Source organism: Python bivittatus, unplaced genomic scaffold, assembly GCF_059951505.1.
Source record: "Python bivittatus isolate LINGU-HERP-01145 unplaced genomic scaffold, Pbiv_v1 ctg000200_np1212, whole genome shotgun sequence".
Classification (NCBI taxonomy): Eukaryota; Metazoa; Chordata; class Lepidosauria; order Squamata; family Pythonidae; genus Python; species Python bivittatus.
In genome coordinates, this window is record NW_028277040.1 from 21705614 (window position 1) to 21731028 (window position 25415).

Genomic DNA, 25415 nt, shown 5'->3' on the forward strand with positions numbered 1-25415 from the left:
GACTTTCATTCAGTTCTTGTAATTCTGGAATTCTAATCATATTGGGTTGACCTCAGAGGAAAGAAACCCTCAATTTAAGGTGACTCTCTCAAAAGGAAGAAAAAAAAATGCAGACTAAAACAATCTCTGCAATGCCCAATTTCCCTGCTTTGCATCCTGAGACTGGTATCTGGAAACCAGTCCTGGAATTTTTTTATTTTTTTTTAATCTGCGCTCAGTCGTTACCGACTCTGCAGTGACTGCTTGGATGAGTCCTTGCAGTTTTCAAGGCAATTGTTTCAGAAGTGGTTTGCCAGAGCCTCCTTCCTAGGGCAGAGCCCAGCTGGCGAGCGCAGGAGGTGGGGTTTCCGTTGCTTTGCGAGAAGTCACATTCCAAAAAATAATAATAATGACAAGGCCAGGAAAAGAATATCAATTAAATTAGGGATTACTGATTAAAACTAATTGCATATAAAATAAGATGGCTTTTAAAAAATAAATTGATCCTCTACTGAATCCTGAATGTGCGTCAATTCATTGCATCTACCACTTGGTGGAATGCAGGCAACACTATGTTGCCATTTTAGGTAGTCTCTAGATCCTACCTTGAATAAAATAACATGAGCATCCTTGGGGTAAAACTGGGATGAGGTTGCACTTCTGGCCTAATGACTGTAATATGCTGAAGCTATTTAGTAGGGAAGGCTGCGTGTGAGATGGGCATAGACATATCTGGTAACATGGTTTAATCTTTCTCTGTCTTACTCAAAAGCATTATTTGATAGCCTCAGTTGACCAAAGCCACAACAGTCAAGGAAGCACAATATCTACAGGCCCATTTGTCTTCCAGACAAATATCTGGAAGGTTGTGACTTGGAACATAAAATGAATGGGAAAAAATGTGTGGATTAACTAATTGTTAAAGTAAAAAGATGTGTGTCTGTAAAACTAAGGAAAAGGTGATAACTCTGATTAGTACTTACATGGCTGAAGGTTATGATGGAGAGTAAAACGATCTTGCAGTGGCAAATACTTGTGTATTGTTCTAATAACATTTAATGGATATGTTCATGAAATCATCAGAATTTGAGTCCAGCTGAAATATTATTTCATCTTACTTATATTGAGATATAGATACTTCTAGACACCCAGCTAAAGAATCCATTTGTTGCACTGGTCTTCAATTTTGCTGTTAGGATCTGAAGATTTTGTGGGAAGAAGAAAGCCTTTTCTATGTTCTTAAATATTACATCTCAAGCATACAGATAGCCAAAATTAAAACTTGCTGAATTGAATAATTACTTAGATTATTACATTGTTTGCCATCTGTATCAACCAATATATAAAATAAACCACCTTTTCTAGATTAAAATATGGACAAATTAGCTTCACAACAGATTAAATGCCTAGGCAATACGATGATGATGATTTTTGAAAAGCTAACCACAATGAAATTTGAATTAAATGTTTACTGATGCAGTTTTACAGGTGAAGCTAAGCTCATTTCCCTCTGCTTTTTTGAGGAATGTAATAAACTGACATAATATGTATTTACACATACAGTATACATACATGCATAAAATCCCACATCATATAAAACTGTAATACAAATACAATCCTACTAAAGGAAAAGTAGGCTGATATTGCATTATTTAGTTTCTCTGTGACAGAGTCCTTCCCCGTCATGTCTGATATCAACATTTACAGTTACTCTGGACTGAATGAAAGAGGCCAAATAAGAAACATATGAAAGTTAAGAGAAGTGGGAAGACTGTGAGAAAGATCCACCAATGCATGGAGCCTGGAAGAACTTCCTCTATAGCTGGAATTGCCTTAGATCACAGCTTCCCGATTCCTCCTAAACTGATGAACAGCTTCATGACATGACGTCTGAATTCACATGTAATGCTACGCTGGGCTTTTTACCATGACTTAAAAACCATAACATGCCACAGAGGTGTATCATGCCAAAACTTAAAAGTTGAAGTTCATCAGCTTTATTGACACTGGCATAAATCTTTAAATAAATGCAGAAATAATATGAATCTCACAACTGCCCTGCAAAGAAGGTTAATGATTTTCTTATGCAACCCAGTGAGCTATAAAATTGTGTGGAGATTCAGGCGTTTTGGTGGGCTCAAAGGGTAAAATGGGTGTAATGTGGTCCCCCAGAGTCTTCCTGTTTTCACATTCTCACCCTGAACTTGTTAAAAATAAAAGCTCACAAAATTGTGCACCAAAATCCAATCACGCTGATGAATTTGGGCAGCACAGCCATGGCGTGCTGGGAGGTGCAGGTACTCTCTTCTGCACTAAACTCATGGCTAGATTTATACCTCTTGCTAAGCTAAAGTAGAGAGTGAACTAGGCGGTGACTTCAGTGAATAAGGATGAACATAGGTTCCCACTTCCTGGCTATTATCCCTGCTTGTTAATGTTGGTGGCCAAAGCAATCATCTTCCATTAGATGGAGGACATAGAGGGCATGGGCCTGGTAAACCAAGAGCATATTTACCAGCACAGTGCTCCCTAACTGACTAGTGAACAGATAAATCGAAGCTTATAGCAACTGATCAAGTAGCAAAAGCATCATATCACAAACTCCTACTGCAGATAACATTCTATTTGGGTTTTTTAAGGTTGCTTGTATTTAAAATTTTATCAAGTTTTATATTTTCAGATTTCATCAAAAAATATTGTTGCTCTCTTGATTATATATACATCCAAGGATCTGAAAGCTTTACCCAGAGCATTTTTAAAAGTTGCAATATGAAATAATTTTCTTTCCACAGTTTTTTTTAATTCAACTTTTAGACAGCGACAATTTGACTAGTTTCTCCAAAACTCAATGGCTCATCTTCAATTACCAGTTTAAAAATATTAACAGAGAAATACACAAAGTTGTTCATTCCTAACAACAATAATGCTACAAGCGTGGTGACATCATGATGCAAACTCCACCCTTTCGTACCTGCATCTCAGAGCCGCAAGCACATACAGTAAGTGGCGGAGTTTGCCTTATAACAATGTGACATGCTCCCCTTCCCCAGCATCTACTATGGAAATATATGACTATCTGCAAATATGCCCTGGAAAAAGAAACGACAAGCTTTGTGTAAAAGGAATTTTTGGAAAATCAAAATAAAATAATAAACATTGTAATTCAGCTCCTCTTAGACTAAAGGATGTGATTGTGTGGCTCTGTGGTTATCATACCACAAACTATAGTTAGTTACCATCTGGTTATATTCTTTCTTTGGGCCTCTCCGTTCTTGCCTACCTAATGTTCCTTGGGTAACTCAGCTGATTTTTTTCTGGCTTAATTGTGGTACAGCCCAGCTCAAGTTACAAAGCTTTGCCACTTCTCACTTCCCAGCCTCTAGACTCAAGTGAACCATTGTAGTGGAGAAAATAAGCCAAACAAACAAAATGGAGACCGCACCCTTTTCCTCCCCCGTCTTTTAGACATGACCAGGTCAAACCCAGTTCCTCTCTTTGCCTAATCCCACCAGGCCCAAATTGACCCTCCCTGCCCCAGACAAAGCCCCCCTGCAGGCCCATCTCCACCAGAGCACAGGCGCCTCCTGAGCAGCTCGCAGCACAGACCAAGGGCGGCCCTGATAGGGGAGCCGCCCGGGAGCAGGCGAGGAGCCCCAGCCGAGGGCCTCCACAGGCCGCCTCCCTCGCGGCGGACCGTCCCAGCCCTGCTGCCCTCCGGAAAGGGCCGCTTTGCCTCACCCAGCGGCAGGGACGAGGACCTGCCTCGCTTCCCCAGCCCAGCCACCCAGTCAGATCCCCAGGGCTTCCCGCCTTGCCGGCCGCAACCCCTATAAAATCTTTGCTTTCCCGTTGTTCAAGGTCCCTCTTTCTTGTAAAGCAGGCCCCCAACAATCCTTACAATAAACACGGTTCTTCTCTTCAGTGTTGCACTCCTTCTTCAGACTGAATCCACAACACCGTTACTCTCTTTCTCCCTCAAACACGTACATAGAAGTGCACCGCTGCAAATTACAACTCTGGTTGTAGCTGTGGGAAGAAGTGCCTGGCTGCAAAACTAGTCATGTCATCATTACAGCTTTCCGTGGCAATTTATATTCAGGAAGAATTAAGCCTTAATAGCCAAATAGTTTCTCCCTCATACTAATCCTTCTGATTTTTTTTTTTCTTTCTATATGGTACAAGAGGATTTTTGTAACTCCAGGGCCAGCTAGGCAGCTTCATTCATTTTATTGCCATAACATGACTCCTACAAACTCAGTGTCTCATAACAAATTGATTTGAATTATTCATTTCTTGGACTTTTAATAGATCATCAAGAAAAGAAAAAGAAATGTGTGCCCACTCACCCACAGACAATATACTTGCACAGAAAACTAAGTTAGATTTCAAGAGAGATCATTACATTCTTGTAAAATGCTCCTATGATTTTCCCTCTCTCATAGTTATTAAAGGAAGTACACATTTACTTATCTAAAAAAATAAAAATAATTACTGCAAAGGCCACATTACGTGGGGAAAAAAAATAATAAAAAACCCCCCTATCTTTTTATGTCTAAACTCAGTATTCCTAGGAGTGAATTTATAGAACACATAGGGGCGAGGAGATGTAATTTCATTCTCTGCAGCCTCCGTGGAGTTAGAAAGGAGAATTGTTCTAAGAAGAGCAACCTGTCGAGGTCATTGTTTTGAGTGATTTCTCACAGGAGGAAATGGAAGAACAAAGTCTTTCTGAGCAACTTCACCTCATTAAATCAGCTCAGCAAGTTGCCAGATAATGGTCATTGGATGGAGGTTTTGATGTCTTGCCCAAGCAGGCTACCTGCTCACACTCCTGGCAGTGATCGCCAAATATGGCCTGGTACATTGGAGGAAGTTGCTGGGAATGAAAATTAGCGCAACAACTTTCATGTGGGGAAGAGGGTGGATTTATTGACATAATAGTCTGCATATAAATTAGCTTGACAGAGCTACCCGGCATCACTTCCTAAGCAGTGAGAGGCTGCTATTTTAGGCTACTAACAGTGAAAGAAAAGAACAACATTATGAAATAGGAAGGTTTTCTTAAAATACAAAGGTGCACACAATGCTATCCCACTAAGCGACAAAGGTGGGTTACAGGTACCAGGAATTCTGATCTTTTTGCCGTAGATTAAATGAAACTACAACCGTTTATGTTTGGTCTGAAGTTTAATACTGTCTAATCTTTGGTTACAGAAGGTTGCAGTGCTTAAGGTAACTGCTAGACAGGGGCAGTCTTGATCATTTTGGCAACACGGTGGCGCGGGGACTTCACAGTTGTGTTAAGATAGATATGTTCTTTCTGCCCCTTGATCCATATTTAGATTCCTGAGTGAAGGCAGCCAAGCAATGTGTGCCTATTCGTTAATTAAGATGCTGCAAACATCCGCCCACTCAACCCACAGCAGCATACATTAGTTTCACTTTTAGCATCCGTTGCAACCTAGGTGTTGCGTAGGTGAGAAAAGGCTGCAAATAAGGGTTACCAGAAGCTTATCTTATTCTCATCCCTTGACACAAGTACGTCTAGAGCTTCGAGGGGGTTCTCTTGAGTCGTATGGCTGGATTTGAAGTGGTGGGTGTAGTAAATCTGAAGGTATTTTAACGGGAACAGGAATTTGAGGTGAAAGAAGCACGTGCTTAAACCACAGGGAGTGAAATTTGTTCTTCGTGGCTACTGAGGCCTGGAATCTGTTTGTACATCTTGATAATCAACTATAGTGAGCTGATAAATTCTGAGGGTAGGTACCCCAGCACATAAGCATAACTCTCACATACTCAGTTATATTTCAATTATTTATAATTATTATTTTCTCTTTCTTTTTTTTCTTTCAGACCCTAAACCTGTTTTTTTCATGGGATGTGATCGGGGCCTCATGAGTTCAAAGACAACAACTAGGAATTGCAAGGGCCAAGATCTGGGGCGTGAGGGTGATGTATCCATCCTGGCTCTCGATTCCTCCGCAGCTTTCAGTACCATCAGTCATGGTATCCTTCTGGATCAGCTCCAGCAGTTGGGAGTTGGGGACACAGCCTTGCACTAGTTCTCCCCCCTTCCTCCACAGTTGGTTGCAGTCAGTGTTGATGGGTTGGGGAGAAGTCAAGCCCATGTCCTCTTTTTTGCAGAGTTCCTTGACATTCTCCTCACACCTCTTTAACATCTACATGAAGTTGCTGATGAGGTCATTCAGTGGCACGGAGTGAGGTATCATCAGTACGCTGGTGATACTCAATTGTACATCTCTGCCTTGGTGATACCCAAGTGATGCTGTGAAGGTTCTGCCTTGGTGGCTGGATGCTGTGGAGGACTGGATGGGGAAGAATAGGTTTCAACTCCATCCAAGGTTTTAGGGCCTGCTGGATCCAGTGATTTTCCAGCTTTAGTTTTGGATGGGGTTTCACTGCCTCAGACGAAACCAGTGCACAATTTGAGGGTCCTCCTGGACTCACAGTTCCTGTTCGAGGAACAAGTGGCAGCCATGGCCAGGAGAGTTTTTACATAATTCTGTTTTGTGTACCTATTGTACACTTTCCTGGATCAGGCGACACTGTGTACAGTCACTCATGCTTTGGTCACCTCCCATGTGGACTACTGCAATATGCTCTACATACATCGGCCCTTGAAGAACATCTAAAGCTGCAGTTGGTCCAGAATGCAGCAGTGAGCAATTAAGGCATGCCTTGGTATGTCCATGTTACACACTTGCTTTGCAAGCTGCACTGGTCCCAATAGGCTTCTGGGTGCAATTCAGGGTGCTGATTGTCACCTGTAAAGTCCTTGATGATATGAGGCCACATTATTTGAGAGACTGCCTCTGTCTAGTTGTCTCTACCTGACCCATCAGACCTGGCTGAAGGGGTATACTCTAGGTCCCATCAATTAAAGAATGTCATCCGGTGGGATCTTGGAAATGTGCATTTTCTGTAGCAGCACCTGCTCTCTAGAATCCTATTCCTTTTGAGATTAGATTATCTCCAACCCTGCTAGCCTTTCATAAAGCCATTAAGACATGGCTTTTCTCTCAGGCATGGGGGTCGGGAGGGAGTTGAGTCTGTCGGTTGAATCTCTTTGTTATTGACTGGTTTGCGCTTTTGTTTTGTATGATTTATTTATTGTATCCTTATTATATTGATGTTTTTATTGGGTTAGCTGCCCAGAGCCGCTTATGTGAGGTGGACGGCCATATAAATCTAGTAAGTAAATACATGCATCCATAAAGCTTCTTTCCTCCGATTACCTGCTGAACAAATAAGGAGCACCTGCACGACCCCTAGGAGACCACTCTTCTTCCTAGAAATATGAGAGACCTGAGTCAATCAAAGCAATAGCTCCTTGAATGAGAAATGAACTCTAGTTTTACTGCTGGCTGAAGTGGTTTACTTTTCTATTGTTAAAAATCTGCTACTGTATGAAGAAGAGGAAAAGATTTGTTAAATAAGACGTCTTTATTCCTTGCTTCCTCAGCTAAGTAACAGATTACTTTAAACAATGCTTTTTCAAATCTTTCCCTTTCCTTATAATTCAAAAGATGAAGGGTGTGTAAGTTAGGAGTTAAGTTTTATTTATTTATCTAAACACAATCTAATATTTATATAGTGTCATTGCATTTATGAAAATTGCAATTGGAGAAACAGGCGAATTTCATGTCACCTAATCCTTTACTTCAAAGAAAATCCTATTTAACACATTGGAGTTTCCTTTCTTGTAGATATGTCCAGGAAAACGAAGAAATATTCAGTTTCAATGGAATTGCAAAATATATGAATAAGTATTGTGTTTCTTTTTATTATTTGAAGACAATAGACAGTCTGAGGGTTAACCTTATGTTAATAAATAGTTGTATCAAAAACAAATGAGGTTTATCAAGGCCTTTTTTCTTATTGTAATATTTTTGTTCTTTGTAGAAGCTGTTATACTTTTCCCTAACCATAAAAATAATTCCAATGGAAGTAGATGGGGCTTATCTCTAAATGGAGGATTGATGTAGTAACCTGGAGGTGCTGCTAAGAAATCAAGCCAAGGAGAAAATAATCCAGTAGACTACTTCAGTCATCATCTGTAGGTTTAAGCAGTAATTTTTTTGTCACTGTCTCAGTACTGGATCAGAGTATTGGAAATAACAAAGCATAGTGATCTATAATAGAATGCTAATGGAAATATTAAGCTTAAGTAAAAAGTACCTGATTAGAAGCAGACAAACTAAAGAAACAGAACCTTTAGTGCCTGATCAGCTCCACCATTTCGGTGGAGTCTCAGACACCAGATTTTGGGGGCTGGGACTGTAGTCCCTCTGCATTCCTCCTGGCACCTAAGATAGCTTGCTTCAGGCCCAGTAACACTACCCAGCTGCTGTCAGGTGGTGTGGTTTCACAGGGAAGGGAGGATTGCTATCTTATTCTTTGATTCAGGCAGGAGGCTATATTGGGCTTATAATGCGTTAAAACTGTATCCATCAGCACCCAAGGCTGCACTAACAGCATTCCTCCCAGATGATTTCTGTTGCAGGCCACCCATTCTCATATTCATTGTAAGCTATTTTAAGAACAATTTGAAACATTCTCCATGGAAAGTTAGTGTTCTGTGCCATAAAAAATAAAACCCATTCTGAAAGAGCATCAGCGGGACTTTTTCTGAAGCGTTCCAGTGTCTTTTGATTTCTCTTTATTTTGTTTGCCAACAGTATGTCGGTAAGATTTCTTTGAATAATTGACTTTCACCCATCCACCTTCATTGACTTTGCTTTCTTCTTCTTCTTCTGTTTCAGTTTTCAAGGGCATCCCTGGTATTGATTTGAGCTGCTGCGGGTAATGAGTGTGTTTTTTCTCGTGCGATCTCGGCAGATGTTGATATTGATTGAAGGTTGACTGGGAAGACCTGGGATATTTCCCAGCATTTCTCATGGTCCCTTGAGCTGTTGAGTTTCTTACAAAACGCTTTCCAGCTGTGGACCCACCAGGAGAGACGCTGCTGTGATAGTTATTCCTGCTTTTGGTTTTAGAGCTGCCCATTTCTGATGGACTATCAGAAGTCGCACTGGAGCTGTTGCTTCCCTTGGAATTCAGATGTAAAGATGATAAATAGGTTGTGGGTGATGAGCTTCTTGACTGATTAAGTGGGGTAATATGATAGGTAGTGGGCGCTGGAGTCCGCCTCACAGCAGCAGCGTAAGTGTCTTGATTGTGAAGGTAGGGTAAAAAATGGGTTAAGTTGTTGGGACTGTGGGGGCGGGAATGCTGGAGAGAAGGACTGCTTGTCACACGGTGCATTTTCAGTGCATTCATCCACTGGCAGTCAATACCTGCAGTGAAACAAAGGGCAGCATCAGCTTTAATTCCAGGTAAAGGTTGTGCATTATACAAGAGACCTGTTGAGATCCTGATATTACCCCTTTGATAGCTATTGTAAGTAGCTACCAGCTTGCTCAGGTAGCCACAGTAGGTTGACTCTAATCTCTTCCTTGCAGTCTCCAGTTGAGTGTAGTGATTAAAGGCACCAGGGCTAGAAACTGGGAGATGGTGAGTGCCAGTCCCACCTTAGGCATGAAGCCAGCTGGGTGACTTTGAGCCAGGCACTCTCTCTCTGCCCTAAGAAGAAGGCAGAGGCAAACCACTTCCAAAAATCTTGCCAAGTACATTTGTAGGGACTTGTCCAGGCAGTTGCCAGGAGTCAAGACTGATTAGAAGGCACCAAAAAAAAAAAAGTATATGAACTCCCTATCAGCCTTTCTCTGAAAGTGCATCTTCAGGTGTAATGTTTCTACAGTTGAACTCTGTTCTTCAGATACTGTTATGATGATTTTAATTGCAGAGATTTGCAATGTAACTTTAACCACCTCACTGATTAGACAGATCTTCTGTTAACTACACATATTCCCAAGCACTCCCCTAAAGAGCACATCACAGTTCTTTAGAGCGCTGACATCTTTCATCAGTATCCTTTGGTTCAAAACTGGTGATACAGGTGCAATTCAGAAGTATTCCAAGTGGGACACAAGTCATTACAACTTTAATTACATCTTTAAAACTTACTGAAAATAATAAGATATAATTAACAGAATGCCTCTTTCCGTGTAAATGAGAACCAGAACTATTAGGGTGTTATAAACAGGGAGACTATGAGTTCTAGTCCTGCCTTAGGCATGAAAGCCGGCTGGGTGATTTTGGGTCAGTCACTCTCTCTCAGACCAACCCACCTCATGGGGTTGCTGTTGTGGGGAAAATAGGAAGAGGGAGCATTAGGTATGCCTCCTCAAATTGTAAAAAATCAAAGTAAGATATAAATCTAAGAAATAAATATAAATGCCCTCTTTGTTTCTATCCTGATGAACTGCAGACCCTTTGACTGAGCAATAAGTGGGGCTTAAAATAAAAAGAGTTTATTTGCCTTATTAAGGCAAAAAAGAGAGAGAGGGTTTTAGATGTAAGTATGAATGCAAACAATATCCTCAGCCAGGGACCCTAGAATAGTGGTGTGCAAATTCTGTTCTCAAGGGCTGTTCCAGGCTGTGTGCAGTGTGACAAGACACTCACTCTAAAAGTGGGCTTGGCCCGGCCCATTGAGGGGGAGGGTTCAAGAGTTTTAAGAGGTAAAACTGGTTTCTTAAGCATCTACACTCCTTTGGCTTCTTTAAAAAATCCCATCTCCTAAAAACAAAACAAAAAGACCCTCAATTTTGGCTCCACACAGTTTGGGGGTGCCAAATGGATGGAGATCCCAGGCTACCCTTTTGTGCTCAGAAGTGTAGCTTTCTGATTTAAAGTAGCCTTCAGCAATAGGGTGAAGATGTGCTAGAATTTCCTTAGGCCTCCCAGTCACCTTGGCAAAAAGTCCTGGGAGTTGCAGTTCTGCACATCTAGAGGCTGTGAGTTACTTTAGATCAGTGTATTTCTCAACCTCAGCAACTTTAAAATGTGTGGACTTCAACTCCTAGAATTCCCCAGCTAGCATGCTGGGTGGGAAATTTTGGGAGTTGAAGTTCACACATCTTAAAATTGCTGAGGTTGAGAAACACTGCTTTAGACAGACCCTTTCCCTCTTAGTGAGTCTGGCTTTGGGGAACATGCCGATTTTTGAAAAGGTTTTGTTTCTCTGGTATGTGCTCTTCCCCCAAACGTTGCCCCAGCTGACTTACTAGAATTGGATCTACTCCGAGGGTCGCCTTCCAAGTTTGGGAGAGATGTCTGTATTTTCAGCTGTATTGATTTCACTTCATCCTGCAGTTTCACCTGACTCCATTGCACCTGCTGGATATGTTTGGTGGATTTGGGAGTGTGGACATCAGCCTGTCCAAGAGAGAAAAACAAGCAGTTCTTCAGAAGGAAGATAAAACCCCACAAGAACACAGCCAGGCTTTGAATGTATGATCCTGAAACAGGTAGTAACATCAGTCCCCATCTACGAGAATGTTTTTTTTCTTTGTACAAGGAATCCAATAGCAAATTAGAGTTTTTTCTTTCTGCCTGCTACCCAAACAGTGGTGGGCAATCGGCTTTTAATAGAAGCATTTCGTAGTTACGATGCTTCAAGTAAATAATCTTTTCTGCAAGAGGAAGAAGTCACTAGGGATTTCTGGTTGCTGGGGTCTGCTTATGGCAGTGTGCCTTTAAACTTGCTATCAGTCTCTAATTCCTGTGAGGAGCTGCAGTCTGAAAGAAGCCCAGGGTTGTTTTCCCAGTTCACAGAGAGTGGCTGTTCTCCACTTCTGAGGCATGCAAGGTCCAGAATTTTCCTATCAGCCTCTCTCACTGCTTGAATCCTTGCAACAGATAGAGCCAAGATTTCAATTATTAGCCTCAGTGTGAAATATCCCATTGGTTTTTATGAAACACATTTTTTTTTGTAAATATCCAAAACCCTACTCATACAAAGGCTAATTCCCACCCTATTATATGTTGCTAAATTGGTTCCAGATTTTATTTTATGTTTTCCTTCTCGCCCTTTCCCTTCTCCTGTTGTTCCTCTAGTCTGCTAATTAGTGGTGTGTCAAAAAGATAAGAAAGATGATCCGTTCAGCAAATGCTACCTACACCAACCGTTACTCAAAGGAAAAAAGAGACAAGAAACTTTTTAAAACTTAAGTGATCAAGTTTTCCCAGTGAGCAGTCTAGGCATGGTTTATAGCATTCAGATTTATAGGAGATTGGCAATTTAAAATGAATTACAGACCTTTACAACAGTGAGCCCTAAATTTTAGGAATGCAAGTTCCTCATTGTGAAACCAAGCTGGCAGAATGAGTGACTTGGTTTTATTTTTCTTCAAACACTAACCTCGTAAGTCACTGTGCATTCAACAGTCTGATCTTTTCCTATCCCCACAATCCACTTCTCCATCACAAATGGAGGCTGCAAGAAAGAAACAACATTTACAGGTATCCTTTGTCCCCCCACCATCAGCCACTCCCACTTTGGAGGGGCTGTTGTACTGAGGACACTACGTTCTTAAAAATATCCATTTAAAATGTGGAAACTTTCTACAAAGTTTGTGTTCTAACCTGCCATCTCTGTTGGGCTGTAATTTCAGCATATAAAAGAAATGAGCTCTAATTTTCTGTTTGAATCTAAAGTTGGGTAAGGAGAAGCCCCTCACAATTTCTCATTCTAAAGGGTTATGGATATTCAGAATTAGTAGAACTTTGCATGCTTCAAAAATAATTTGGAAGAGATGTTTTTGAGCATGCCAGAGAACAAGCACATCACCTCTTTAAAGCAGTCATGTCTTGAAAAAAAGACACTGCTCCTTTGAGTCAACTGTAGCCAAATCTGTTTTTAAGCTCCTACAGAAATCCAAAGAAAGATGTGGCTATTTTCAAGAGGTGCTGTGCTTGTATCCCTGTACATTCTGAAGCACCTCTTGCAAATCATTTTTGAGCCATGTTCAGCCTTATTAATTAGGCTGTGTCATGTGCATCTACCTTTGGCTTTAGATCATAGATCTGTCTCTCAGACTCCTGACCATGTAGCATCACTGCAGTCACCCAGGAAAAAAAACAAAAAAACTCTGTGCCTGGGCAAGATCAGACAGAGCTGGGATGGGCAACCTTTTAACTCTAGAGGACCGATATCCTTAAAAGTACCCTGTTGGAGTCAAATGATGCCCAGGCCTGAAGCAAGCAATCTATGGGGTCAGACCCTGAAGTCAATAGGAACATCTTTCTTTTGCCATCTCTTTTCTCTGCATGAATGGGAAAGAACATGCTCTTAAGAGAATTTTGAACTAATAGCGTAGTTACCCACCCCTAATCCTGGAGACACTTTTGACAAATACATACTCATACATACATGCACATTCCTGAATTTACATGCATGTGCACACACACGTGTGCACACCTTTGTCTCAAAGTAAAATAAGGGTTTCTTAAATTTAGAGCTCACTTTCTATTCAATCGCTGATCAGCTCAAATCTGTGCAGGTAGCCTGGGGTAGTTATGATAACAGCAATGCACTGGCAATTATGTAATGATGTTTAAATTGCAGCAACAGAATTATCTGGTTCCTCTAAAACTCTTTGTCGTGAAATGGTTCTGCTTTAGACCCAGCTGGTTAGCTTTGTAGCTGTTACAAAGGCTGTGCCTTAAGCTGAGGGTGTTCTTCCATAACACTTTCCCTCTGGCTTTCATATCACTGACTGATAGATCCCAAGATATCCTTTGAAGGCCAGTTCTGGCAGCAAGATTGTGACAAGTTTTGAATCCATACACATCTGGTGTTGTAAAATTCATGATACTTCCAGATGTTCCCAGATAATACAAAGGCCTGGATCAGATATGACTTGCACGTAAGGCAGCCTTGTCCAATTCAGTGATCTTGTGCCATTCAGGGGAATCTGGATTTTCAGCTTTTAGGGGAGATGCAGGGGGCTGTAGAGGGAGTATGTATGAAGAACCTGAAAAGCCCCAGTGCATGAATACAGCTCATCTCATGTCTAGGTCCTACCCAGGGTTTATTGGAACAACAAAAAAAAATAATATTATAATTAACTGAATAACTAAATGCTGCTCCAGCTGCAATAATACAACATTTTTCTTAGCTCTTAAAAACAAAATATTGGGGCGAGGTGTGAAATAGCTTCTTAGGTTCATCAAATTGGCTACATTGTGTCTGTGCATGTTTGGCCACTGTAATTTCTACATTTTTTTCTGGGGCAAAGTAATTTTTTCTGAGATACTTTCCGTTGTTACTAATTATGGCTAATAACTGGTAGAATGTTGTTGAAGCAGTATTTCCTTCAGCAACTAGGATTTTAATCTAAGAGTCACAAGGCAGGAAAAGCTTTGTGATTATTTAAAGGGACATTTAGTATTAACATTCTCTGACTTTATTTTTAAAAGTTACAAACTGTTTTATAATGTTATTCATATCAAAATTACTGTAGTCTCCTATGGCTGTCTTTACTAGAATTGAATGTTTTTAATTAAAAAAATAAATGGATAAAGAATCATCCTATCGGGTCACAAATGGAGGACTAACTCCTTCAGCTGCAGTCAAGTCTAACCATCACCAGGGAATAGATAGCCAAGTTCCCACCCTCCTATTGCACAGGCTTGGCAGGCATGCATCTCTGTGGCCACCAGCTTCCAAACATCTCTGCAGCAACACAATACAGCTATCCTGGTTTAGCAACTACCTTGCTTAGCAACCATTTGCAAATATGACAGTAATAAATGGCAATAAAAAAATGCCAACCAATGAGAGCATTTAGGACCAAATTTCCTGTACCTGACAACAAAAGCCTTCAGTGTGAAACTGATTAAAGTCTGGTCAGTTTCAGGCAGCAGGTCCAGCCAGCCAGAGGGTTCTAATCAACTAATTAAGGTGAGCTTGTTAACTTGTGGTTAGCACTTTTTAGGGTGTTGGGATCTGTTGGGATGACACAGCAGAGTGAAATCCAATCTCTGCAGACTACCCTAATTCACACCAGGAGCATCCATCACGCTATAACTGTACCGATGGCCAGCAATAGAATTTGGTTTTAACTAAACGTTGATCTGCAACCATCTGGGGTTATTGGAAAATAGAAAGTGGCCAGATTTCAGAAAATATGGGGATTATAATCCTAGTGCATGACTCCTTCTTGCAAAATGACCTGGTTCACAAAGCACAGTAAGGCAAAGTTTGGTCAGCCATAGTTAGCTCAAAAAGCCATTCTTTGGAGGTTTGCCCAATATACTAAGCCATGAACCATGTTTTACAAACTATAGTGACTGGGTTCATATGCTGTTATGGCTTATTGTAAACCCAAACAATCTCTCTTTTGTTTATCCATTTTTAATATTACTTTTTAAAATATATTTATATCTATGCCTTCCACTCTCATTTTATGGATTTTGGTGGTGCGCAAAACCTAAAATGCCATTTGAAATTCAATATAACAAAATAATTAGAGTCAGTAGCATAAAATATGCTAAACACCTGAGTAAAGGTTTAAGCCTTCTTCTAACTGAAACAAGAAGCGTCAAATTCTTCCAAATAGGCTACTGCAGATATATCAGAGCAAGTTCTTGTTAGATTTACAGTGGAACCTCGGTTTATGAACTTAATTCGTTCCGTGACTCTGGTCGCACCCCGAATTGGTCGCAACCTGAAGGAAATTTCTCCATAAGGTTCAATGTAATTACCGTTAATCCGTTCTGGCGTGGAGGACAGGGAGGCGGCTATTGCTTGGAGGGAGAGTCCCCCTCCCTACGACCACGTGTCAGGGGCGGAAAATGGCCGCGGACCACGTGTCAGGGGCGGAAAATGGCCGCGGACCACGTGTCAGGGGCGGAAAAATGGCCGCAGACCACGTGTCAGGGTCGGAAAATGGCCGCGGACCACGTGTCAGGGGCAGAGAATGGCCGTGGACCACGTGTCGGGAGGGAAAATGGCCACGGATCCGGTTCGTAACCCGAGGCGGAGTTTGCAAACCGAGGTAAATTTTTGCAGCCGGAGCTGGTCGTAACCCGAAAAGTTTGTTAACAGAGGCGTTCGTAACCCGAGGTACCACTGTATCTCCTCCTGCCTCCATCAAAGAAGGGGTCTCAAATTCACAGCGCTCCAAGTCATTTTCTGTAGCTTGCAGTAGAATGTTGTGACACTGAGGACACTGCCCACCAAGGCGAAGGCACTAAACACCACACAGCTGTACAGGTTGGTCCAGGAGACCAACAGCTAAAAATGTTAAAATGATATCAACAGAGTTGAGATTAAAGTTGATTCATTAAAACATTGTATTTAGAGTGTATTGGACTCCCCAAAGAATGGACTTGAAAGGATGGACTTCAGATTCTCTTTGTTGGAGGTATAAAAAAATGACCCATATGATATGATCCTGTGATCATATGGTACATTTTTGGAATGGTATTTTATTGCATATAAGTAGATTTATGAGAAACTCTGCAAATGTTAAATATGTTAATGTGATGTTGAATTATATACCAAAGCTTTGGAATCTGACTGTTTATCAGGAATTAAGGTTGTATCAGGCATAAGGAGATGACTAACAGAATTATATTGAGAAATTGGAAAAGGGATATTATTCCAAATGTTAAGGAGTGGCTTTTGAAAATGTATAATGTATTCATCTTGGAAAAGGCAATATTCTCAACTAATCAAAGGATGAAGCAATATGTTCTACTTTGGCAGAGATTTTATGATATTTTACAATAATAATTTGCATTTGATTATATTATAGTATTTATTACTAAACCAATGACTACTGATATGCTTAATATATAAGGTAGATTTTTAATTTTCATTTTCATTTTGCGTTTGGGTTTTTTTCCTTTTTCCTTTTTCCTTTTTCTGTTTTCTGTCTTCTTTTTTTTTTTTTACATTTAAGGATTGTTCCATTTAATTGTGTTTTTTAGTGTAGTTTGGTGTTTGGTCTATATTTTGTATTTCTTCTACAACTAAACAGCTAGATAGTCCAGGGAAAACACTCCTGGAAGTGGAGCAACCTAGCAGCAGGAAGAGCAACGTTATTCTCCTAATCTGGTGGATATTCCAGCAAGTGCAGGGCCTGGTTAGAGGGCTGGGCTAAGATGGGACCTGCTTCGGAAGCAGTGCTGGGCTCTCCAGTCAGGGGAGATGGGCCAGGAGGCTGAGAAGAAGCCCCAGATATGGCTGCTTTCCCCCAAGGGTCTCAAGAGGGGGACTGACAGTGGGGAGTGAGGCAGCAAGGGCTATATAGATCCAGAGAATCTGCTACTCTGGCAATGCTTTTGGTGGAGCTGAAGACAATCATGAAAACATCACCATAACTACAATCTTACCTTTGTCATTTTTAAAATCTCAGCATCAGGTAGATTAGTGTTAAATGTCACATCTTTAATGTAAGTTATTGCAATTTCGTCCCCATCTACCTCCATATACATTTTCCATTTACAATCCTAGTTTTGGAAAGAAAATACAAAATATTAAATTGAAATAGGTTCTGATATGAATAGGAAGCTTTTCCTCCTTTCTCTCCAGCCACCACCCCCATATTAGTAGTATGTTTTTATGAATAAGTCTATAGAACTGAACTTTGATGATGAAACATTAAAACAAAAGTAGCCTGAAAAGCAAAAGTTATTTGAGGTTTCTGTCATATTAGAAAAGGCAATCCACTTTGCTAGTTTGACGTAGTTTTAGCTGAACAACAGGTGGCTTGCCTCTTTAGCAGCACAAGTGGCTGTACTGAACTCTTTAAAGAAACTCCACTTCCCATGCGTGCTTCTCTTCCCTGTGTACTGACAACTACAAATCCAAATGCAGCACATGGGTTGGAATTTGGATTCTCTTCTAATATCCTGGTGCTGTAGGGCAAGAAGAAAAATGGAAGAAGCAAGTTTCAGAAAAACAAGATTTAAGCACCAAATGTAGATCATTACTTATATTGGAAATGTGCTTTGCTATAGAGTGAGAATGATATATGTTTTGTAACTTCTAATGGCATTTCTGAAATAATCAGTGTCCAGTTGCTCTTTTACATACATACCTACATACTTGTGCTATTCACTTTCAGGGTAAGCTATGTTATGCAAAGTGCCAAAAAAGAATAGGAAGTGGTAAGCCAAAGAAATTAAGGTATAGGATAAGAAAAAGAAAAGGGAATATATATATATAGCTGAATCTAGTTTACCCCAAATGCTATTCACTATCTCTCTCCATACCTTTTTATCTTTACAAGCCAACCTTGCTTCCATCATGTCCATACACTGCTTCATGCATTGGCTTTTGCCCTTTAAACTTCTCCCCTCTGTCTTCTTCAGGATCTCATCAACTCTATCCAACCACAACTCTTTCAGTCTTCTCCTTCTCTTGACCCAGTCACTCTTTCTTCCTATGCTTGTTTTGTAATTCTATCCTCATATCTTCTTTCTGTGTGTTCAAAGCACCTCCAAAATTCTTCTTTCATACATGTTGGTTACACACTTTTGTATTTATTCAATTCATTCATTCAGCACCAAATTCATTTGAAAACCTATTTCTTCTTTGCCACCCACACATTGAAAGTACTGCATTCCCACTGCATTCAACATACCTTTATGTTTCTTCTCACACCTAGTTCCATATAACAATGTGACCAGAAGCATGGTCTTATACACAACCATTTCTGGTTTGTTTTTGTTTTAATGCATTCTTTCTTTGCTATAGTTTGCTTCTTGCTCACTGTTTTTCTACCAGTATATGCATCTCTTAAATCCATCCATTTCCCCATCTTTAGTAATGTTCCATTAAGGTGCAGAAAACAGTTACTTGCTCTAGGATTTTTTGCCATTTATGTATGACTTATAGTAATTCACGCTATTTTCACTCTCAAACACTATCTGGTCTTTGATGTATTAAATTTCAGATATATACTCCTTGTTGCATCACACAATGTAGCTAACATTTGCTATGAATTCTGATTTTCAGCCAATAAAATGGCTTCACCTGCATATAAAAGTATACAACATATATGTCTCTAACCAACACACCTCTAACATCACAAGCATCCTTGTGCATCTATCCATTTGATAAGTGTTCCATTTATTCTCATGCATATTTTACTTTCATAATATATTGGTCTTACCACATTAGCCATCCATTTTCAACTCAATATCCCACAAAACAGTTCATAATTCAAACCTATTCATTTTATCCTGCACCTTCTCTAAATCAGCAAACACACAATAAACTTTCCAATATTCATACTTTTCTCAATTACTGTAGAGAGCCATAGAGATGAGCTTGGAGAAAATATGCAGAAAGGGTTACAAAAACAAAAGCAACCTTTAAGCCTGGGGAACCTTTAAGCATGAGAAAGAAGCTCAGATTGGCTCCACCCTAATTCACCGGGGTATAAAAGGGAAGGAAGGAACAAAAACAATCAGACATTCAAGGTTCTGTTACTAGAGCCTACTTGAACTGTGTATAGTTCCAGTTAAACTTGTGGAGTTTGTCTCCCACTGAAGATCATAAACCTGGTCTGCCCACCATGAAGTCATAATGCACTTTCCAAATTTTCTTCATTGTCTCCTCTTTCACTCGGTCAATCAGAACTCTGCCAAACGCTTCCCCAGGATTCCTTAATGAACTAATCCCCATGTTGGTTTTGCATTCACTCTTACTATCGTTCCCTTTAAATTGGTTGGTTGGTTGACTGATTGCCATCAAGTTGGTGTTGATTCTTAGCAACCACATAGTTTGACCATCAGACCCGAGATGATCTGCCCCCAGTCTGGCTCTTCAGGTCTTCCAAGGAAGACAATAACTGCATTCTTCAGTCTTCAGACACAGATGCAGTTTTCGTACACATGTTAAACAAGTCACTCAGCTCTTCCATAAGCAGATTACATCCATATTTTAACTTTACTTCAGTTATACAACTTACTCCTGCATTTCTCAACGTTCTCACAGCATTATGACTTCCTCTTCATTATTTTTTCCTTTGGCAATAATTTTTTTAGCATTCACTTCAATTCCACTCTTTACCACTATAATTCTACTATAATTCCACTATAATTCCCAGACTTTAAAATACTCTTTCCAGCATTCACTCACTTCAGTTTCATTTGTGCAAATTTCATCACTTCTCTTTTTAATTCCATTCACTCTGCTGGAAGCTTCTTTTTTAGTTCTTCTCAGTTACTTTGAAAACCATTTTTTATTTCCCTCAAAACCACTGTTTATTTTTCTGCCTCTTTTAACCTTAACTCTTCCTTGCTCTCTTTGACTAAGCTCTTTGCAACTTTTTCCCCTCTGTATATACATTACACAGTATCTTTCCTTTATCAGTTTTGCAGCATTCTCTTATGTGCATATTTTTCACTTCATCATTCTGCCAAGCATTCTTTTGCATTCTTCCCATGAGTGTAACTCCACATAATTCTGTAGCATTAACTATGTAAGTTACCTAGTTCTTTTTACATTGTTCGACGCAGCTTCGATTGTCTTTCCTTATGTCCACTTTCCAATCATTCTATGAGAAGATTAATCTTCTAATACTTTTTCACATGCAATTCAAATTTTCTCTTCCAGCATTCACTCTGTTTTCCCTCTGTTTAACATTTCTCTTTTTCTTCCATGTCCATTTTTCCCCAAGATCCACTCTTGATACTACCAAATAATTCTCTATTGCACATTTCACCACTCTAATACTCTGAAACATTCATCATAAAGAATAAAATCAGTGATGCTTTGTCATTTGTTCCTTTTCATGTGTAGATATGAACAGACGTACTCTTAAACCATATACTCAAAACAAACAGACCTTTTTCTGAGCTGATGCTTACTAATCACCATTGTCAGTAATTCTTGGGGCTTTGAATGGCCTACTTTTTCTAATCTCTCTCTCACCTCATTTTCATCCACCATCCATGTTATCTAACAGAATAACTTTTCCCATGGATCATGTTCATTCAGAATGTTGTGCAATTCTGCCCAAGCTTATCTTTGCTTCTTCCATTATTATCATTCAGTGAAGCATAACATGCAATGTTAACCTATTAATTCCTACTTTCATGTGTACTCGTATGTAATTCATGACCCTTCATCATTTACTTCTCCTACATTGCAAGTTACAGTGTTCATACAACACTGTCTTTCTGACTTCCCTCCCCTATCATGGCTTTGATCAATTAAGGCTCTCACACAACACTTTTTAGTAAAATAGAGAACATGTAGACTAGGCTAATAGCATTGGTCTGACTCATGTCATGTGAAGTATTCCCTGCTAACTATAGAGAGACAGTATTATATAGGCTATATAAATTGTAATAATAAATAATAAATAAATAAATAAATAACATTACTAATTTTAACACATTCTGTTCAGTATGCCACAGAGAAAGCCCAATTTTATCTCTCATATAGACACACTTTTCTGTGACAGATAACATCTAAAGACTACTTCACAAGTAACATAAAGCTTACAGAGGGTAGTCCTTGGTTAAGTAACTAGGACTGGAATTTCCATTGCCAAGCAATGCAGTCATAAAGCACAATGTCATGTGACCGCATTGCTTAGCAACTGCAATCCCAGCAGCCCCCGTTGCCGTTGTTAACTGAATCCCACCAGTCATTAGGCTGGGAATGATTCAAGCCATTCCCAGCTTGGTCCCTCCCAACCCCGAGCCTCAGTAAGGTAAGAGACTGACTCCTCTTGAACTCCCCCCCATCTCTGCTCTTTTGGCCACCCTGCACAGCAGCACTCCTCTCTGGCCTTGGTGGCAGCGGCAGCAGCGCTGGGGCTGAAGTAGAGGCCTGGGGCTTCAGCAGTCTCAGCAGGCCGCCCTCACCCCCAGGCCTCTACTTAAGCCCCAGCCCTGCTGCTGCCACCAAACAGTGCCCCTCAAGACTCGTGCCGCAGCCAGCCACCTACCTCAGCACCGCAGTGCAAAGCCCCAGCCACCCCCGCCACCCTGTACTCTGCCGGCCCTGCTGACCCCAGCTGACCTTCGCCGTCTTCCTCCCGCTGCTGATGAGGCACATCCGGTTTGGCCTTATGCGAGGCAGCTGCTGACCTCGCCAGGCCTTCTTCCCAAGGCCACGCACACCATTCTCCAAATTGCACATGCTGTTCTTATGATGCTTCAGAAACCCTTTGGAAAGCTTCTGAGGCCTTCCAAAGCATCACAAGAACGGCATGGTCATAAATGCAAGTGGGCTGCCAAGCACCCAAATTCTGATCACGTGGCCACCAGAGTGCTGCAATGGCCATAACTTCGGGGACCGGGCGTAAGTACCATTTGTTCAGTGCCGCCATAACTTTGAATGGTCACTAAGCAAGGACTACTTGTAATCCCATTTTGTTTTCAATTCAGGTAATTTGGATGTAATTCCACTGAGCTTCTAGGAAGGAGTTTCCATGTGCAAGCTGATTATTACCACAAATTCACTTTTTTTGTTCACAACTGAACTATGCTAATTGTGTAAAATTTTACACACACACACACACACACACACACACACTTTTTGTTCCAGTCTCCCTTCTGCATTCCATTTTAACATGGATCACTATAGTCAGGATAATTAATCAGGCATTGCTGCAGAGCTGTCTGAAAAAAAATCCCAACCCCAGGGATTTGGTACTCCATTTCCCTCAAAAGAAAGCTCTTAGACCCCAGTTAGCAATGCCCCATTACCTCTTACAGAGTCAGTCCAAGGACAAATATTCCAGGGTTATGAAATGAAAGTACCCTGCCAGCATAAGCAGAGCTATTCAGTGTTGTCTGCTTGAAATGTTACAGAACTCAATAGTATAATACATATATTAGGCTTAACTATTTATATACATTTTAGACTTACTGCCTGTCTTGTTTTAACTTATGAATCCAGAAATGTTTCTCTGTTCATTCTCCTTGTGTATAAAAATGAAAGGGTATGGCTGTCTGACTCAGTGGTATAAACTTGAAAGGTGGCCTATGGGGGGGATAAAGTACCCTTTAAATGGTAAATGTAGCTTTCCTCTCCACCCTACTGCTAACAGGTGATGGATGTTCTACCAACATTACAGCTGAAGTTTTGTTGTGGGATAAATGGCATCTCCATGATCCACTTCTTAGCATAGGAAGAAGGGAAATATTTTGCATGTAACTACTGAAGATAAGTTAAAATATGGGGAATAAATGTTTAACAGAATTCTTTGAATATAGTATGTGACAGGAGAAAATGGAAAGTCCTCTCAAGTCAAAGCAAAGCAATGGACTGTGGAGGCAGCACAGTGCAATCTCCAAAGCCAGGTCTTCTGATTCCAGTCAGCTTTACTCCCATTTCAGTATGTACAAGATTGGATTTAAATGAGCTTTCTTCTTTTCTGATTATGAGAACTGTAATTCTAATTCTAATAGGCCAAAGGAGGGCAACTTTCAAGTACTAATTTCTGCTTATTGCCAGAGTTAAAAAAAGAGATACACAGATAGTAAATGTGGATAAGTCCAGTTAATTAAAAAAAAAAAAAAAAGGCAGCAACAGCATCCCCTGGTTGAAACATGAGAAAATGCTGCTACTGTATGGAAATGGGAGAGTAGTTTGTAAGTGTTCCCCATCCCCAACACCCATAGTTTGCCCAGGATTTCCAAATAATTTAGGTTCACAAAAATAACTACAAAAAGCATTTCTTTACTAGTGTGTTTATAACTAAATTGCATCTCAAGGAGTTCCAGTCCTCCATAATTCATTGAATTTGGTGACTCTGGCCATTAGGGTCATTGATGTCAATCATATCCTATTAAAAATGTCCTAGGAGCAGTACTACTTTCCCCTGGGAATACAGAACTTTTCTACTGACCTGAGATTGTTCCATCTTCCCATTTTAAACAATCTTTTATCCATCATGGCTTTGTCATCTATGAGCCACAAGATAGCATAGGCAAACTAACACTGATGAAGATGATAATGATGCCACATTTTAAACATTACTGAGAAAATACATTTGTATTTAGGGATTTAGTATAAATAGTAATTCAGGGATTTAGTATAAATAGGACTCTGTATGCTTTGCAAATGGGAAGAAGTGCCTTGGACCTTACATGAGGATAGTACCTCTCTGCTGTGAATGAAGGAGTTGACTCATTTTAGGGATACTTAAAGCAGTGGCATCTGTTATCAGGCTCAGTCAGAAGTTGACAGAAGACAGGGCTGCTTTAATGAATAGCTCATGCACAATCCGAAGCACTTCTGAATCATTTTGGAGGCGTGTGCAGCTCTAATTGTAACGGCCAAACCTCATCTTGTGATTTAATGCTCTGAAGAGCAGCTCATAGTGCTGGGGGTAAGAACAATGCTGTTTAAAATGCAAAGAAATGGATACATCCTATAGCAGTGAGACAAAGCTTACTCCCACTGAAAAGCAAAACAAAGCTTTGAATCACATGTAGGGGAATCCAGGAATTCTGCAGATTCTGAAAATGACAATTGGAGGGCACCACAAAGAGGAAACAAAGCTCAGGCAAGCCTGACCTTTAGGCAGGGTGAGATGCCCAACTCCTCCAGCTAATTGTGGGAGTCAAGAAAGGGCAGCAAATTATTCATTATTTGGATCATCATCATCATCATCATCATCATCATCTTAATCACCTTCTTTTCACTGCCAGGGGAAGAAAGTTTTCTGAGAGGAGTTCTCTTTCAGGTTCCAGAAATGACCTAGCCAGCCATGAGTATGATGCCCTTTGACTGATTTGATGGATTTTCCATTGCCCCTCAGGTGGCCTTGGGTAATCATTGTACCAATCTTGCCTCCATCAGATCAGTAATGGTAGCAACCCTTTTTAAAAAGCTGCTTCTTTTTTTAACAAGGTGACCACCCGTAACATTGTCCAGATGCTGAAGTCTACTATGAAAGCGGGTCGTTGCTGGCAGAATTCTGTCAACCAACAATAGTTTATGTTACAGCAGATTTATAACTTGAAAGAGGAATGAGTTCTTTCAGAAGCTTTTATTCAGAAGGTATGTTAGTGTAATTCAGATTTCTATTATGGCAAACTAAAAGAATACCTGGGGGAGGAGGGGAGGAATTGAACTGTTGGCAACTGGGTATTGCAAAATATAACATCAGAAGTGTACAACCCTGAAAAAGGAGGCCTGGTCCTGCTGGTATTAAAAGTAGTAGCACGTTGATAATTTGGGCCCCCAGTTGTTCCTTTGCATTCTTTGTGATGATCTATCTCAGCTGCTGAAGCCTGCTGTTTTAAAGGCAATAAGAACAGGAACATCTATAGTCTTAGCACCTGGGTTATTTATCATTAAAGCAAACGCTGCTACACTACATTTTATATGCCAGATTTAAAAAAGAGAGAACACAAGTATGGTTAATTTGCTTCTCTTCTTTATATATAGTGTCATGACCCACCACTGCTTTGTCCCACGAGAGGGGGGGGGAGAGAGAGAGAGAGAAGGGGGAAGAGATTAAAAAAAAATCACACAACTCAAAAGAAATCTGTAAGAAACTCTCCCTCAAAATTCCATTAATAACCTC

At 40.4% G+C, this 25415-nt stretch overlaps 1 protein-coding gene across 2 annotated transcripts in view; it reads right to left on the reverse strand.

Annotated features, from left to right (window-relative positions):
* Positions 1 to 4900: 4900 nt before the first annotated feature.
* The window catches only part of MAP3K20 (mitogen-activated protein kinase kinase kinase 20), a 120574-nt gene continuing 100059 nt past the window's right edge, over positions 4901 to 25415 (reverse strand). The window contains exons 17-20 of one of the 2 annotated variants that reach the window (XM_025165115.2): positions 17248 to 17364; positions 12266 to 12340; positions 11130 to 11280; positions 4901 to 9296 (exon numbers count right to left, since the gene is read on the reverse strand). In XM_025165115.2, the coding sequence (XP_025020883.1) occupies positions 8614 to 9296; positions 11130 to 11280; positions 12266 to 12340; positions 17248 to 17364 (1026 nt within the window). In that variant the 3' untranslated portion in view covers positions 4901 to 8613. The remainder of the gene's footprint in view (positions 9297 to 11129; positions 11281 to 12265; positions 12341 to 17247; positions 17365 to 25415) is intronic. The other variant, XM_015887662.3, reaches the window with a different exon arrangement.